The 14700-nt window shown below is 45.3% G+C and overlaps 1 protein-coding gene across 4 annotated transcripts in view; it reads right to left on the minus strand.

Annotated features, from left to right (window-relative positions):
* The window catches only part of LOC137645951 (mitochondrial nicotinamide adenine dinucleotide transporter SLC25A51), a 136795-nt gene that overhangs the window by 106502 nt on the left and 15593 nt on the right, over window positions 1-14700 (minus strand). For all 4 annotated transcript variants that reach the window (XM_068379021.1, XM_068379022.1, XM_068379024.1 and 1 more), the window contains exon 2: window positions 8204-8261. In XM_068379021.1, the coding sequence (XP_068235122.1) occupies window positions 8204-8206 (3 nt within the window). In that variant the 5' untranslated portion in view covers window positions 8207-8261. The remainder of the gene's footprint in view (window positions 1-8203; window positions 8262-14700) is intronic.

Genomic DNA, 14700 nt, shown 5'->3' on the forward strand with positions numbered 1-14700 from the left:
AAACGTTAGTTCATCTTTGAAACAGTACGAAGACTATTCAAAGAAAAAAACTATCATAAAATATTTACTAAAAATATTTCATTTAATAAGTTTTAAATCATTAGCTCTGTAAAAGTTATTTACGATTGAAAAGGGCTCAACGTTGTTTAACTTCGGTTTCCAAGTTAGGACCGCCTACTCTCAGGAAAGGTCGCATATAAACAAATCATTAAAATTTATTTTGATGTTTATTATAAATGGAAAGCTAATCGAAGAGGCCTAATAAAGGCGGTTGAGATATAAAATATATAGAGGAAAATCTATAATTAATTTATAACGTGATAAGATAATTGCTAAAAGCCTAAAACACACTTCCGTCTAAGGGAAGGGTCGGCCATTTAAAAGTCAAAGAAAGTCCATACTCTCTTTGTCATCAAAAATTAAATCTATCCAAAAACGAGTTAAAGATTTAAGATGAAGATAAAACACCTGCAATGCGAAAGCTCAAACCAAAATGAAGTACTTCACCAAATATGTTGAGAAAACTCCAGGTTCTACAGCGAGTATTGATACGTCTTGTCATCAACGTCGACAGAGAAGAATTGAAGGTTTTGTTTACATGCAAGAGTGGTATCTGGCCGACAGTTGGCGCTGGTGGGCACACCCGCAACCTTCATAGCGATCGCTCGCGAGTTTTTTGAGTGTGTTTTCTGTCGAGCCGCAGCTATTATATATTCACCGGCTAAGTTAAATATTTAAAAATGTTATTTTGATTAGTAAAATAAATTTTTGAATATACTTACCCGATAATCATGTAGCTGTCAACTCTGTTGCCGACAGAAACCTACGGACGGGATACGCCAGCGATCGCTATACAGGTGGGGGTGAACACCACAGTGCCACCTGTGGTCAGGTACTCTAGTACTTCTTGTCAACACCACCTCAATTTTTTCCTCGGTCCACTGGTTCTCTATGGGGAGGAAGGGTGGGTCAATTAAATCATGATTATCGGGTAAGTATATTCAAAAATTTATTTTACTAATGAAAATAACATTTTTCAATATTAATCTTACCCGATAATCATGTAGCTGATTCACACCCAGGGTGGTGGGTGGAGACCAGCATACATGTTAACACAGAAGCTAAGTATCCCGTATTTTATTTTATTAGTTATTCAAAAATAACATAAAATAAATAAGTACCTGGTAAGGAAGACGACTTGAACCATTACTCTGCCTTTATTAAGTACGTCTTTCTTACTGAGTGTAGCGGTCCTCTTACGATGCTGAACGACTCTTAGGTGCTGAAGTATAAAGGGCTGCAACCCATACTAAAGGACCTCATCACAACCTTTAACCTCGGCGCTTCTCAAGAAAGAATTGACCACCCGCCAAATCAACAAGGATGTGGAAGGCTTCTTAGCCAACCGTAAAACCCATAAAAAGTATTCAAGAGAAAGGTTAAAAAGGTTATGGGATTATGGGAATGTAGTGGCTGAGCCCCCGCCTACTACTGCATTCGTTGCTACGAATGGTCCCAGAGTGTAGCAGTTCTCGTAAAGAGACTGGACATCTTTGAGATAGAATGATGCGAACACTGACTTGCTTCTCCAATAGGTTGCATCCATAACACTCTGCAGAGAACGGTTCTGTTTGAGGGCCACTGAAGTAGCCACAGCTCTCACTTCATGTGTCCTTACCTTCAGCAAAGCAAGGTCTTCTTCCTTCAGATGAGAATGTGCTTCCCTAATCAGGAGCCTGAATAGATAAGAAACTGAGTTCTTAGACCTTGGAAGAGAAGGCTTCTTGATAGCCCACCATAAGGCTTCTGATTGTCCTCGTAAAGGTTATGACCTTTTTAGATAGTACCTAAGAGCTCTAACTGGGCAAAGTACTCTCTCCAGTTCGTCCCCCACCAAGTTGGACAGGCTTGGGATCTCGAACGACTTAGGCCAAGGACGTGAAGGAAGCTCGTTTTAGCAAAAAACCGAGCTGCAAGGAACATGTAGTCGTTTCAGATGTGAAAACTATGTTCCTGCTGAAGGCGTGGATCTCACTTACTCTTTTAGCTGTTGTCAAGCACACGAGGAAAAGAGTTTTTAAAGTGAGGTCCTTAAAAGAGGCTGATTGGAGAGGTTCAAATCTTGATGACATAAGGAACCTTAGGACCACGTCTAGATTCCAGCCTGGAGTGGACAACCGACGTTCCTTTGAGGTCTTAAAAGACCTAAGGAGGTCCTGTAGATCTTTGTTGGTGGAAAGATCCAAGCCTCTGTGGCGGAAAACCGCTGCCAACATACTTCTGTAACCCTTAATCGTAGGAGCTGAAAGGGATCTTACGTTCCTTAGATGTAACAGGAAGTCAGCAATCTGGGTTACAGTGGTACTGGATGAGGAAACTGCATTGGCCTTGTACCAGCTTCGGAAGACTTCCCCTTTAGACTGATAGACTCTGAGAGTGGATGTCCTCCTTGCTCTGGCAATCGCTCTGGCTGCCTCCTTCGAAAAGCCCCTAGCTCTTGAGAGTCTTTCGAAAGTCTGAAGGCAGTCAGACGAAGAGCGTGGAGGTTTGGATGTACCTTCTTACGTGAGGTAGACGTAGAAGGTCCACTCCTAGAGGAAGAGTCCTGGGAATGTCGACCAGCCATTGCAGTACCTCTATGAACCATTCTCTCGCGGGCCAGAGCGGATCCAACCAAAGTCAGCCGTGTCCCTTTGCGAGAGGCGAACTTCTGAAGTACCCTGTTGACAATCTTGAACGGCGGGAATGCATACAGGTCGAGATGGGACCAATCCAGCAGAAAAGCATCCACGTGAACTGCTGCTGGGTCTGGAATCGGAGAACAATACAACGGGAGCCTCTAGGTTATCGAGGTAGCGAACAGATCTATGGTTGGCTGACCCCACAGGGCCCAAAGTCTGCTGCAAACATTCTTGTGAAGGGTCCACTCTGTGGGGATGACCTGACCCTTCCGGCTAAGGCGATCTGCCATGACATTCATATCGCCCTGAATGAACCTCGTTACCAGCGTGAGCTTTCGATCTTTTAACCAGATGAGGAGGTCCCTTGCGATCTAGAACAACTTCCACGAATGAGTCCCTCCCTGCTTGGAGATGTAAGCCAAGGCTGTGGTGTTGTCAGAGTCCACCTCCACCACCTTGTTAAGCTGGAGGGACTTGAAGTATATCAAGGTCAGACGAACCGCCAACAGCTCCTTGCAATAGATGTGAAGTGTCCTTAGCTCCTGATTCCATGTTCCCGAGCATTCCTGTCCGTTCAAAGTCGCACCCCAGCCCGTGTCTGATGCGTCAGAGAAGAGACGGCGGTCGGGTTTCTGAACAGCCAAAGGTAGACTTCCTTGAGAAGAAAGCTGTTCTTTCACCACGTGAGAGTAGACCTCCTCTCTTCGGAAACAGGAACTGAGATCGTCTCTAGCGTCATGTCCTTTATCCAGTGAGCCGCTAGATGATACTGAAGGGGGGGAGGTGGGGTCTCCCTAACTCGATGAACAGTGCCAGCGATGAAAGTGTCCCTGTTAGACTCATCCACTACCTGACTGAGCATCGGTTCCTTCTCAGCATGCTCTGGATGCAATCTAGGGCTTAGTATATCTTTGGGGCCGACGGAAAAGCCCGAAAAGCTCGACTCTGAAGATCCATACCCAGGAGACAATGGTCTGGGATGGGACGAGCTGGGACTCCTCAAAATTGACCAGGAGGCCCAGTTCCTTGGTCAGATCCATAGTCCATCTGAGAATCTCCAGACAGCGACGACTTGTGGGAGCTCTTAAAAGCTAGTCGTCTAACGGAGCCGGACACAAGATCATGGTACTGCTGCACAGTCTGTGAACTGTCAACCATGGGGAAGCGAGGAAGTACAGTGACAACCCGAAGCTGTCTAGACTGTCTGGGTCGTACAGACAACTCCTTATCGGGTTGCTGAGGTTGCCGCACTGCGTCACAACAAGACACTTCTGCTGGTTGTTGAACGTCTTCCCAGTGACACACTATCGGGTTGCTGAGGTTGCCGCACTGCGTCACAACAAGACACTTCTGCTGGTTGTTGAACGTCTTCCCAGTGACACACTGACTCCGTAAACAAAAAATCCTCTAACAAGGACTAAGATTGGACTGCATGTCTTGCAATACAGCTCAAGGACTATGGGAGCAGGTGTGGTAACAGACGGGGTTAGCGACTGAAGTGGAACCATTACCCTCCCTGGAAGCATGCTATGCTTAAATAAAAGTCCAGAGGAGGCTAAGCAGCTAAAGGCTCCTTTCCAAATGACAGAGTCCTCAAGGGAAAATCAGAAGGAGGGAGAATAGCACTTTCTCATCTACAGGAACCATATCCGAGAAAAGCTAAGTTCTCTCAGTGAGGGTTTCACTGGTGCAAAAGCAGCAGACTAGAAGGCAACGTTATGAAACTGCTTGACAGTCTAGTGAGTTGGCAACAACCAAAGATGTGTGACTGAGAAGCATGCGGTAAGGTATGCAGAGCATGCTGTATGTAGAGCATGCTGTAAGGTAAGCAGAGCATGTTGCATGGCGTGCGGCTTATGCTGCATGGGATGAGGCTCATGCTGCATGGGATGAGGCTCATGCTGCATGGTATGAGACTCATGCTGCATGGGATGAGGCTCAAGCTGCAAGGGATGAGGCTTATGCCGCATGCGTTGAGGAGGATGCCGCATAGTATGAGGCTTTTCATAAGCATGAGGCTGCCTCATGGGTAGAGGAGGATTTTTAAAGAAATCTGAACCTGACACTAATCTAGCTGTCCGAGGATTTACCTGGTGAGACATCAGTCTCTTTACCAGCGAGTTTTACCAGATTTCCCCGGGCCACCACGTGACACAATTGGTAGTAATTCATTCAAATTACCCCTAATGAGTCAATATGGATAAATATCAACACAACATCGAGTTCAAAAAGAAATAAATTTCTACCTCATACTTGGGATCGAACGCTAGCCCCTTCTAATGAAAGGCCAGGTCGAAACCAACCATGCCACGAGAGCCCATTCAAGAGTTGAGGTTCTTGCCTCAAGAGTGGAGGTGGCTGCCGCAAGAGTTGAGGTTGCTGCCTCAAGGATGGTGGAGGTTGCCGCAACGCAAGAGGTTGCTGCATAGCGCTGGTATCTGGCAACTCCCAAGACAGCAGCTCACGTGTGGAGGTAGGTTGAGGAACCTCAACATCATACGTCTGGCAGGGTGGACTGCGCAGAGGTGGAGTTGAGGTTGCTGCCTCGAGGATGGTGGAGGTTGTCGCACCGCAAGAGGTAGCTGCCTCGAGGATGGAGGAGGTAGTCGCAACGCAAGAGGCTCCTACCTCAAGGGTAGAGGAGGTTGCTACAAAGCATAAGGCTCCTGCCTCAAGTGTAGAGGAGGTTGCCGCGTGGCAAGAGGCTCCTGCCTCAAGGAAAGTGGAGGTTGCTGCACAGAGCTGGTATCTGGCAACTCCCAAAGCGACAGCTCACGCATGGAGGTAGCTTGAGGAACCTCAACATCATACGTCTGGCAGGCTGGACTGCGTAGAGGTGGAGGAGCGCTCGCAGGAGGAGGTGTGTTAACCTTCTCTGCCTGAAACTCCTGCATCAACACCGCAAGCTGAGACTGCATTGTCAGCAGCTTAGACCACTAGAGTTTAAGAAAGACAACAACAAACGGAGCTACTGTCCGTTGAAACTGAGGGTCTAAAACAGCTGGTGCGGCAACAGACGGAGTTACTGTCTGTTGCGATACCACCTTGCCTCTCTGGGAGGTGTGCAGTTGTCGTACTGCAGCAAGTCCGAACTGACCCAGTGCTAATGGCACCACCTAGGAGTTGGACTTGCGCGGAAGGGACCGACTTGCACTTAAAAGCTGCAAGATTTGGTCCATGGTTTCTGCGAGAAACCTCTTCCGCAGACGAGGAATAAATGGGCTCTCTCGTCTTTGTGTGGGTGGGGTGATCACGTCGGCTACGTGAGTTGGTTACACCCGAAACCACGGAGGGAAACGTCTGTTCGTCGATCAAGGCCTGCTTAACCCATAAGTCCTTCGACATTACTTCTCCCCTGGGCTTGGGAGCTTGTAAGAGGTCCCAGACTAGGCGAACAACTGGCACGAACAGACGAACCCTCGAACGCAACACTGTAACACTTTGCACTTATCACTTTCTTTTGATTTTCTGTTTGCACTTATTTCACTGAACTCGAAACTTTAAGTGGTTTGTACCTGAAACACGCAATTCTATCCTTCATTAAAAGTTAGTAATTGCGAAAACAGTATTACAATGTAACAGAAAAACATAATGAAAGATAAATAATTCAGTGGCTGGAAAAGAGATTAAACACTAGATCAAATAAACTACGTTTAAAATCTCTCACCGCATAAAGTCTGAGAACAAGAATAAAACTCTAGAAACGTTTACCTTCTTCCCCTAAAGAGACTAGGGAGAAGAGCAAAAACGATAACAACGTTACCCGCTTGAACGAAACGTTTATCCTCCTCTCTCTCCCTCCGTCTCTATCTCTCTCTCTCTCTCTCTTGACTTAGCACCTGAGAGAAGAGCCCAATTATATATATCGTTAAAACATATTATTGTTAAAGGAAAAAAAAAAAAAAAAACTGAAAGGTTTCCCAAATAAAAAGTTCCTTTATAGAATAGAACCATTTAAGCTAAGAAAGAATGAACAAAACGCTAGAATCGGTTTACTCTTACTGCAACGTGACACCGTGATAGACTCTCTCTCTATCGTAACGATAGAGCGCAAGTTGAACGTTCTGAACGTCAACAACTGCAGAGACAAAACAAAACGTTAGTTCAACTTTGAAAACAGTACAAGACTATCAAAGAAATTCTTTCAAAAACATTAAAATGGCATATGTTAACAGGTAAAAACGAAATGACGGGCTCAAAGTTAATTAACTTCGGTTCCAAGAAAAGACCGCCTACTATTAGGAAAGATCGAATATAAACAAATAAAAAAATTAATTTTAATAAGTTTATAATAAAAGGAAGTTAATCAAAGAGGCCTATAAAAGGCGGAGAGATATAAAATAAATCTATAACTTTGTTAAGCAAAATTAAGAGAGTCTATACTCTCTTCGACACCAACACTTCCGTCTAAGGGAAGGGTCGGCCATTTAAAAGTGAAAGAGAGTTCATACTCTCTTCGTACCAAAATTAAATAAAAAATTAAATCAAATTAATTCCAAAAACTTGCTAAGCTAATGATATAGCTTCCTGAATAGCGAAGGCTAAACTCTAGAGCAAATACATCACCAAATTGTGAGCAATAACTCCAGAATCAACAGCGTATCCATGTAGGTCTAGCCGGAGGCACGACAGAGGAAAAAATTGAGGTGGTGTTGACAAGAAGTACTAGAGTACCTGACCACAGGTGGCGCTGTGGTGTTCACCCCCACCTGTATAGCGATCGCTGGCGTATCCCGTCCGTAGGTTTCTGTCGGCAACAGAGTTGACAGCTACATGATTATCGGGTAAGATTAATATTGAAAAATCCTCATTTTGCGTGTTAGCATTTATTCTAGTCATTATTTACATCTGCCATTATATTGTGTTATTACGTTTTTGCCGCCTTTACGGGTCTTTCCTTTGTGTTTCGGCAGGTTGTTTTTAGTCTGCTTGTCATTTCATGCTTATGCTTCCCACCAAATGTTCCAGCCTAGAAATACATTAAGAAAATCCTTCATTTCTCCTAATGTTCTTAAGGTTCACCTAAACTTGAAAAAATCATACCTGGAAAGCACAATGCTTTATTTATTTAGAACTCGGCACACAATATGGTGGAGAGAGATGGTATACTCAAGAAAAAATAATAGGGAAGTAAGGTTCCAGCTGGGTCCCCTTGCCCTTTATAAAATCAAGAGGTGAAGACCAGTGCCCAGTTCATCCTTGAGTGCTTACCTATTGCCCAGATCTCAGGGCATTCCACCAATTTTCTTTATTGTGTAGTGAACGTTGGTGTGTGGACAGCATTCAGACACTAGGAAGTCTGCATACTACATCTGGCCACAGTCCGCAAACCACTACAACGCCACCCTGCACCGCAATGTACTGTATTTGCAATCAAACCCCTTTTACTTTGATTATCTAGTCATAGAGATAATGAGACTAGGAGTAACCCTTATAAATTACTATAAAGTTGGTATCGGCGTAGGAATAAATTAAATTTCTGCTTCCTAACAGCAAACCATTGAAAAAACAAAGAAACTTACCATCGTCTATCTATGTTTTCTCCTTACAAATCTTCTCCTCAAAGCTCCATAACAATGGCTGTAAAGTAAAATATGTTGTAAATACAGTACAGTACAGTACTTAGATTATTTCAATGCAATAAACATTTAACATAGCAGAATTAAGTTAGCATAGTTAAAAAATCAACATTTTTTTTTACTAAAGTAATTCGTATTTTTCCTAACCATAAAATCATGACCAATTTGGAGATAATTTGTATTTTTCCTAACGATACAAACCTTTAGCTATTTATTAGGGGTATTACTTTCGACGTAGCTGAAATTACGCGCCATTAAAATTTAGCAAGGGTTAACTACCCATCCCACATGTTAGCGGGAGGTGGAGGTAGCCCCTTTATTCTCAGACTGAGCACTTTGCTTGGAGGTAGGACTTCAATGGGTTCAGGGTTGGTGGGTAAGTTTGTATGAATAGCTAAAGGTTTGTATCATTAGGAAATATAAGAATTACCTCTGAATTTGTCATTTGTTCCGTAATTGGAATACAAACCTACGCTATTTATTAGGGGTGACTCTTTTCATGTCTAAAAACAGCATCAAGTCCTGGGGGAGGACGAGAAGATCTACACCATTTGAGGTCTGTCCATTCCTCTGGTCCCATGGGCATCAGAATGTCCAGGGAATTGAAGGCCTGATTCCAACTGGACTTGAGCCGCCACTGGAAAGTTCCAATCCTGAGGCAGCCGTTGGGAACTACATGGGCCAGGGATGATAGGTGTCCGAGTGGACATAGCCACTTCTGGGCTGGGAGTTCTTCTCAGCTTGCCCTGTTATCCAGTCTTCTGATTGGAAGGTTTTGTAGAGATTGGTGTCTAAAATTATTACTAGGTATACCCGTCTTCTCAAGGTTTACCATGATCATCAGATCTTGGAAAAACCTCAGAAGTTTGTCTCGGTGCTGAAGAAGAGTTGCCACCGAGTCTGCTAGGATCAGCCAGTTGTCCAGATAACGGAGGGGACGGATGCTGATCCTGTGAGCCCAGGATGATACTAGGGCAAACACTCTGATGAGGATTGGGGTGCTGTGAAAAGACTGAAGCACAGAACCCTAAATTAGTAATTCCTGTTGTCTAGACTGAATCTTATATACTTCCTTGAAGATGGATGATTTGGGATCTGGAAGAATGCATCCTTTAGGTCTAGCATGAACATGAAAACATGTGGTCTTACCGCTTGTCCAACCTTCTCCAACATGGTGAGGACTTCGGCCCAAAGGGCTAGCTTCTTTGCAGATCCCTTTACATAGGAGCTCGTTGACGTTGGGGTCTTGACCCATAGAGGGAGAGATGAGTGACTGGGACGCGATACCCTGTGTAATAACTCTTCCCTGGGAGAGAACTCAGCCTTAACTGATGAAAAAGGGGGTAAGCCAATGCTTGATCTTAACATGGACGACCTGTCAGGGGTGATGGGGACTGCTGATCGCCTGCTGATTGTTTATTGGATAGGCATGATGGCGAACAGTGAGCATCAAGCAGCTGTCGGTGATCGGCAAATAGGAAATCTATGAGCCGGAGATGGAGACTGACTAGCAGACGAAGGCAGCCTGGTCAGTTGGCGAGAGGTGATCTGCCGTTGATCATTGGGTTGATTCAACGATCAGTGAATTGGCGATGGAAGAGCAAAAGGAAAATGGCGACCAGCTAGATAAGTCCGCGAGCTGGTAATCATTGCTGAATGGCGAATGGCCATGTGTCGACAGGTCCTTGAAGGATGAGCGAAAGGGTGGTTGGAATTAGGTAGAGTCTAGAGTCACGAACTGAACTGGAGTTCATTGACCAGCAGGTGGCAAGGAAAGTTGGTCTGATGAGGGTCGTAAGGCTGGCGAATGTCAAGACCGAGAAGAGTTTGAGGTCACAGGCGAAAGGTGATGAGCAAAAAGCCTACTGGCATTCGGAGATCAATGAATGGGAGATCGACGATTGGCAAAAGCACGACCAGACAATAGACCATCGGCTAGGTGCTCAGCAATCACCTGCCCGATTTGCGATCAGCAATCGTTGAGCTGGCAAGGTAGGCTGGCAATCGGAGCGCCACAAAAAAGAAGAGCTTGCGGACGATTGGATAAGCTGAGGAACAGCAGTTGGTGATCGGCAAGCCAGAGATTGGTGGTCAGTGCCCGGCGCTCTTGAGAGGAGGCTCGGAGTGCTGCCTATTGACAAACAAATGGTTAGACTAAGGTTCGCCGATCAGATGGTTGAGCTAATGATTGAACAGCGAGCTAGCAATAGCTGATGATCGGGGATCGGCGAGCTAGCAATTAGCAAGCTGACAATTGCCTATAGATGAGCTGGGGCTCAAACACATTCAATTTCTGTCTCTCCGTCATTTTCATTCCTCACAACTTCGATCCATACATCACAGTTGGTACAATCACTTTCTCATACAGATCTCTCTTTACATTCATACTTAACACTCCCTTCACTGGCCCCTACGCTTTGCATCCTTCATTCACTCTCTGACGTACATCTGCTTCCACTCCACCATTTACTGCAACAGACCCCCAAGTACTTAAACTGATCAACTTCAAGTACCTCTCCACTCAACATGACATTCAACCTCGCACCACCTTTCCTTCTCGTACATCTCATAATCTTACTCTCACCCACATTAACTCTTAACTTCCTTCTCTCACATACCCTTCCAAATTCTGTCACTAATCAGCCAAGCTTCTCTTCCGAGTCTGTAACCAGTACAGTATCATCCGCAAACAACAACTGGTTTACCTCCCATTCATAATCATTCTTGTTGATCAGTTTCAATCGTCGTCCAAGCACTCGTGCATTCACTTCTCTCACCAATCCATCTACAGACAAGTTGAATATCCATGGCAACACCAGACATCCCTGTCCTCAGACCCACTCTCAACAGAAACCAATCGCTCACTTCATTTCCTATCCTAACACATGCTTTACTACCTTTGTAGAAAGTTTTTCACTGCTTGCAACAACCTTCTATAACCTCATCACATTCCACATTGCTTCCCTATCAACTCTATCATACGCTTTCTCCAGATCCACAGACGTAAAATACACCTCCTTACCTTTCGCTAAATATTTCTTGCATATCTGCCTAACTGTAAGAATGACAAATTTGTAGATAATTTGTATTTTTCCTAATGATACAACCCTTAGATATTTATTACGGCTATTTCTTTCGGCATAGCTGAAATGACGAGCCATTAAAGTTTAGCGAGGGTTAACTACACGCACCGCTAGGGAGCCGTTGCGAAGAGGTCCACTGTTGGAGAACTCCACAAAGTCAGGACTTTCTTGGTTACTAAATGACCCAAAGACCACTCGCCACTCACTATCTGAGATGCTCTGCTCAAGTTGTCGGCGAGCACAGTGAGTTGTCTGTGATGTGGAGAGGGTTTTCTTGGAGAGACTATCAGGAACTGCAAAAGGTTTGGAAACCGTTCTGCATAATGCCATAGTGGAGCTAGGAGAGTCCTTGAGAGGCTGACCGATGTTCTAGCCTTCTTGAGTGCCCTTCTCCAGATAAAACAGGGACGAGCATAAACGTCATTGTTGTACCCACCGTTGTTGCCAGAGAGCCTTGGGGTCTAGGGCTGGTGAGCAACAGCAGCCTGAGATTCAGGAGCGTTGCGAACAGACCCCTAGTTGGATGACCCCGTAAAGTCGGAACTTTGTCGGCTACATGGCGATCCAAAGTCCATTCGGTATACCTTATCTGAGATGCTGTGCACAGATTGTCGGCGAGCATGTTCTTCCAGTCTGGAATGAAGAGGGCTGATAGTGGTACCGAACGGACTTTGGCCCATCTTAGTGTTTATACTGTTAGATGGGAAGAGGCTACGAGCAAGTTCCTTCTTGCTTGTCGATGTGAGTCTCTATGTGGTGTGTCGTCCATCTTGTTTGTCTAGACTGAATTTTCCAATCTTCCTAAATGGATGGTTTGGACCTGGGAGTAAGTGTCCATTAGGTCCAGTGTGCAAATGAAGACCTGAGGTCTTAGCCCTTGTTCGAACTCCAACATGGTGTGGACATCGACCCTAAGGGACAGCTCCTTGTGGATCCTTTTGCATGAAAGATTGTCGACACTGGAGTCTTGACTCGTGTCGTAAAGGACCAGGCGCGATACCCAGAGTAAGAATTCTTCTCTGAGAGAGAATTCCTTGCGCCCTGATAGGATTGATGCTATTCCTTAGAATAGAATCAATCTGGCGAATGTTAATCATTGGTTAACCGTTGGGTATCGTGGCTACTGTGCAGCTGGAGAGTGCTCACAAGTAGTTCCCTCTCGACAAGCCGTTGATGAGGGTTGTCGAACGTTTGCCAATCACTTTAGTGATGGCGAACGGCCAGTAGCGAGAAGTATGTTGTATACCTTCTGATCTAGGACACTACAGGAAGCGGTTGACTAGTAAGTTCGAGTCACGAAATGCTGGCAAATTGCCGATGACCGATGATTCGGTGGTGAGTTAGAGATCAGCAAGCTGATTATGGTCCCCCCTGGTTGGTCAGAGATGAGCAAGCTGAAGGATGGGCTGGTCAGAGATCAGCGAGCTGAGTTCATTGATGAGCTGCCCACCGGTGATCTAGTGATCAGCAAGCTGATGACTGGTTATTGACTAGCAATCGGTGATTGGAAACGCTAGCAATTGGAGATCGTTAGTCATTAGAGGGACTAGAGGTCAAAGATCAGCATTGAGCTAGCAATTGGTAATCTGGTGATTGGGGACCTAGCGATCAATAAACTGTGAACTAGCCATCAGCAAACAGTGATCTAGAGATCAGACTGTTGATGCTTTCCCGTTTGCTGACGGTGGTCTGTCAAGGAAAAAAGAAACTTCACAAGACACAGGGACCAAGGATTCCCCGCTTCGATACCCCTTGTAGGATGGAATCTTCGGGATCTTGAATCCTTCTGTGAAGCTTTATTCCTCTTTCCCGGTGGCAATGTTTATGTGTCTGCGGGGAGGAATGGGTCAATGGTGACCCGTCCAAAAAGTTTTATTCCTTTTTACTGCTTTTGCGCGAGTGTGTAGGAGAGTATTGGAGCGATGGCACACAGGATGATGCTGGTGCTCAATTTCTGCCTGGAGAGCAGGCAAGTGCTAGCTCAGACAAGAACTGGTGCATTGGATCTGCAAGCCGCGACACTTTGGCAAGAGCTGGCGCATTGGATCTGAGACCATAACTGTGCAGGAGGGCGCAGGAAAGTGTGGAAGAGCTCTGGCGTGCAGTAAGGCACTGTGTAGTTTTGTGCATTCTCCCTAGAATGCGCCGAAGCATGTGACTGGTTGTGTAAGGGCGGGTGCGTTGGCGCGAGTACTACGTGGAGACTGTGTGGAAGACCATCAGCACCCGCACGCAGAAGACCGTCGGCACGCATGGAAGGCTGCGTGCGCGCGGAAAGCCTACGGGTGCCCACACGTGAAATACCGTTGGCGCGCGCGCAAGAGCATCGGTGCCCGCGCGCAGGGGAGATCATCGGCACACGGAAGACTGTCGGAGGGCGCACGCACGGAAGACTGTTGGAGCGCGCACGGAACACTGATCCGTGTTAGAGTTCAGGACCAAAGTCCAAATAAAAAAAAACAAAATGTTGGCGCGCGTGCGTGCAAGACTGAGGCTCCCATTACTGGTCATGGAGGGAGTTCCTTTTAACCCTTAATAGGCTAGCATGAGATATATTTATGATCAGTGTTCTATAAATATGTTATTTTCATTAGTAAAATAAATTTTTGAATATACTTACCCGATAATCATGTAGCTGTCAACTCCGTTGCCCGACAGAATTCTACGGAAGGGATACGCCAGCGATCACTATACTAGAAGGGGGTGTACTCACCAGCGCCACCTGTGGCCAGGTACTGCAGTACTTCTTGTTGACACCACCTCAATTTTTCCTCGGTCCACTGGTTCTCTATGGGGAGGAAGGGTGGGTCAATTAAATCATGATTATCGGGTAAGTATATTCAAAAATTTATTTTACTAATGAAAATAACATTTTTCAACATTAAACTTACCCGATAATCATGTAGCTGATTCACACCCAGGGAGGTGGGTGAAAACCAGTGTACATGTATATCAGTAAGCTAAGTATCCCGTATTTCATATTATCAGTTATTCAAAATAACAATGAAATAATAAGTACCTGGTAAGGAAGTCGACTTGAACCATTACTCTGCCTTTAATAAGTTCGTCTTCCTTACTGAGCGCAGCGTTCCTCTTAGGAGGCTGAACAACCCTAAGGTGCTGAAGTATAAAGGGCTGCAACCCATACTAAAGGACCTCTACACAACCTCTAACCTAGGCGCTTCTCAAGAACGAATTGACCACCCGCCAAATCAAACAGGATGCGGAAGGCTTCTTAGCCTACCGTAACAACCCAAAAAACAACAATAAAAGCATTCAAGAGAAAGGTTAAAAAGGGTATGGGATTAAGGGAATGTAGTGGCTGAGCCCTCACCTACTACTGCACTCGCTGCTACA

The sequence above is a fragment of the Palaemon carinicauda genome, chromosome 8, assembly GCF_036898095.1.
Source record: "Palaemon carinicauda isolate YSFRI2023 chromosome 8, ASM3689809v2, whole genome shotgun sequence".
Taxonomy (NCBI): Eukaryota; Metazoa; Arthropoda; class Malacostraca; order Decapoda; family Palaemonidae; genus Palaemon; species Palaemon carinicauda.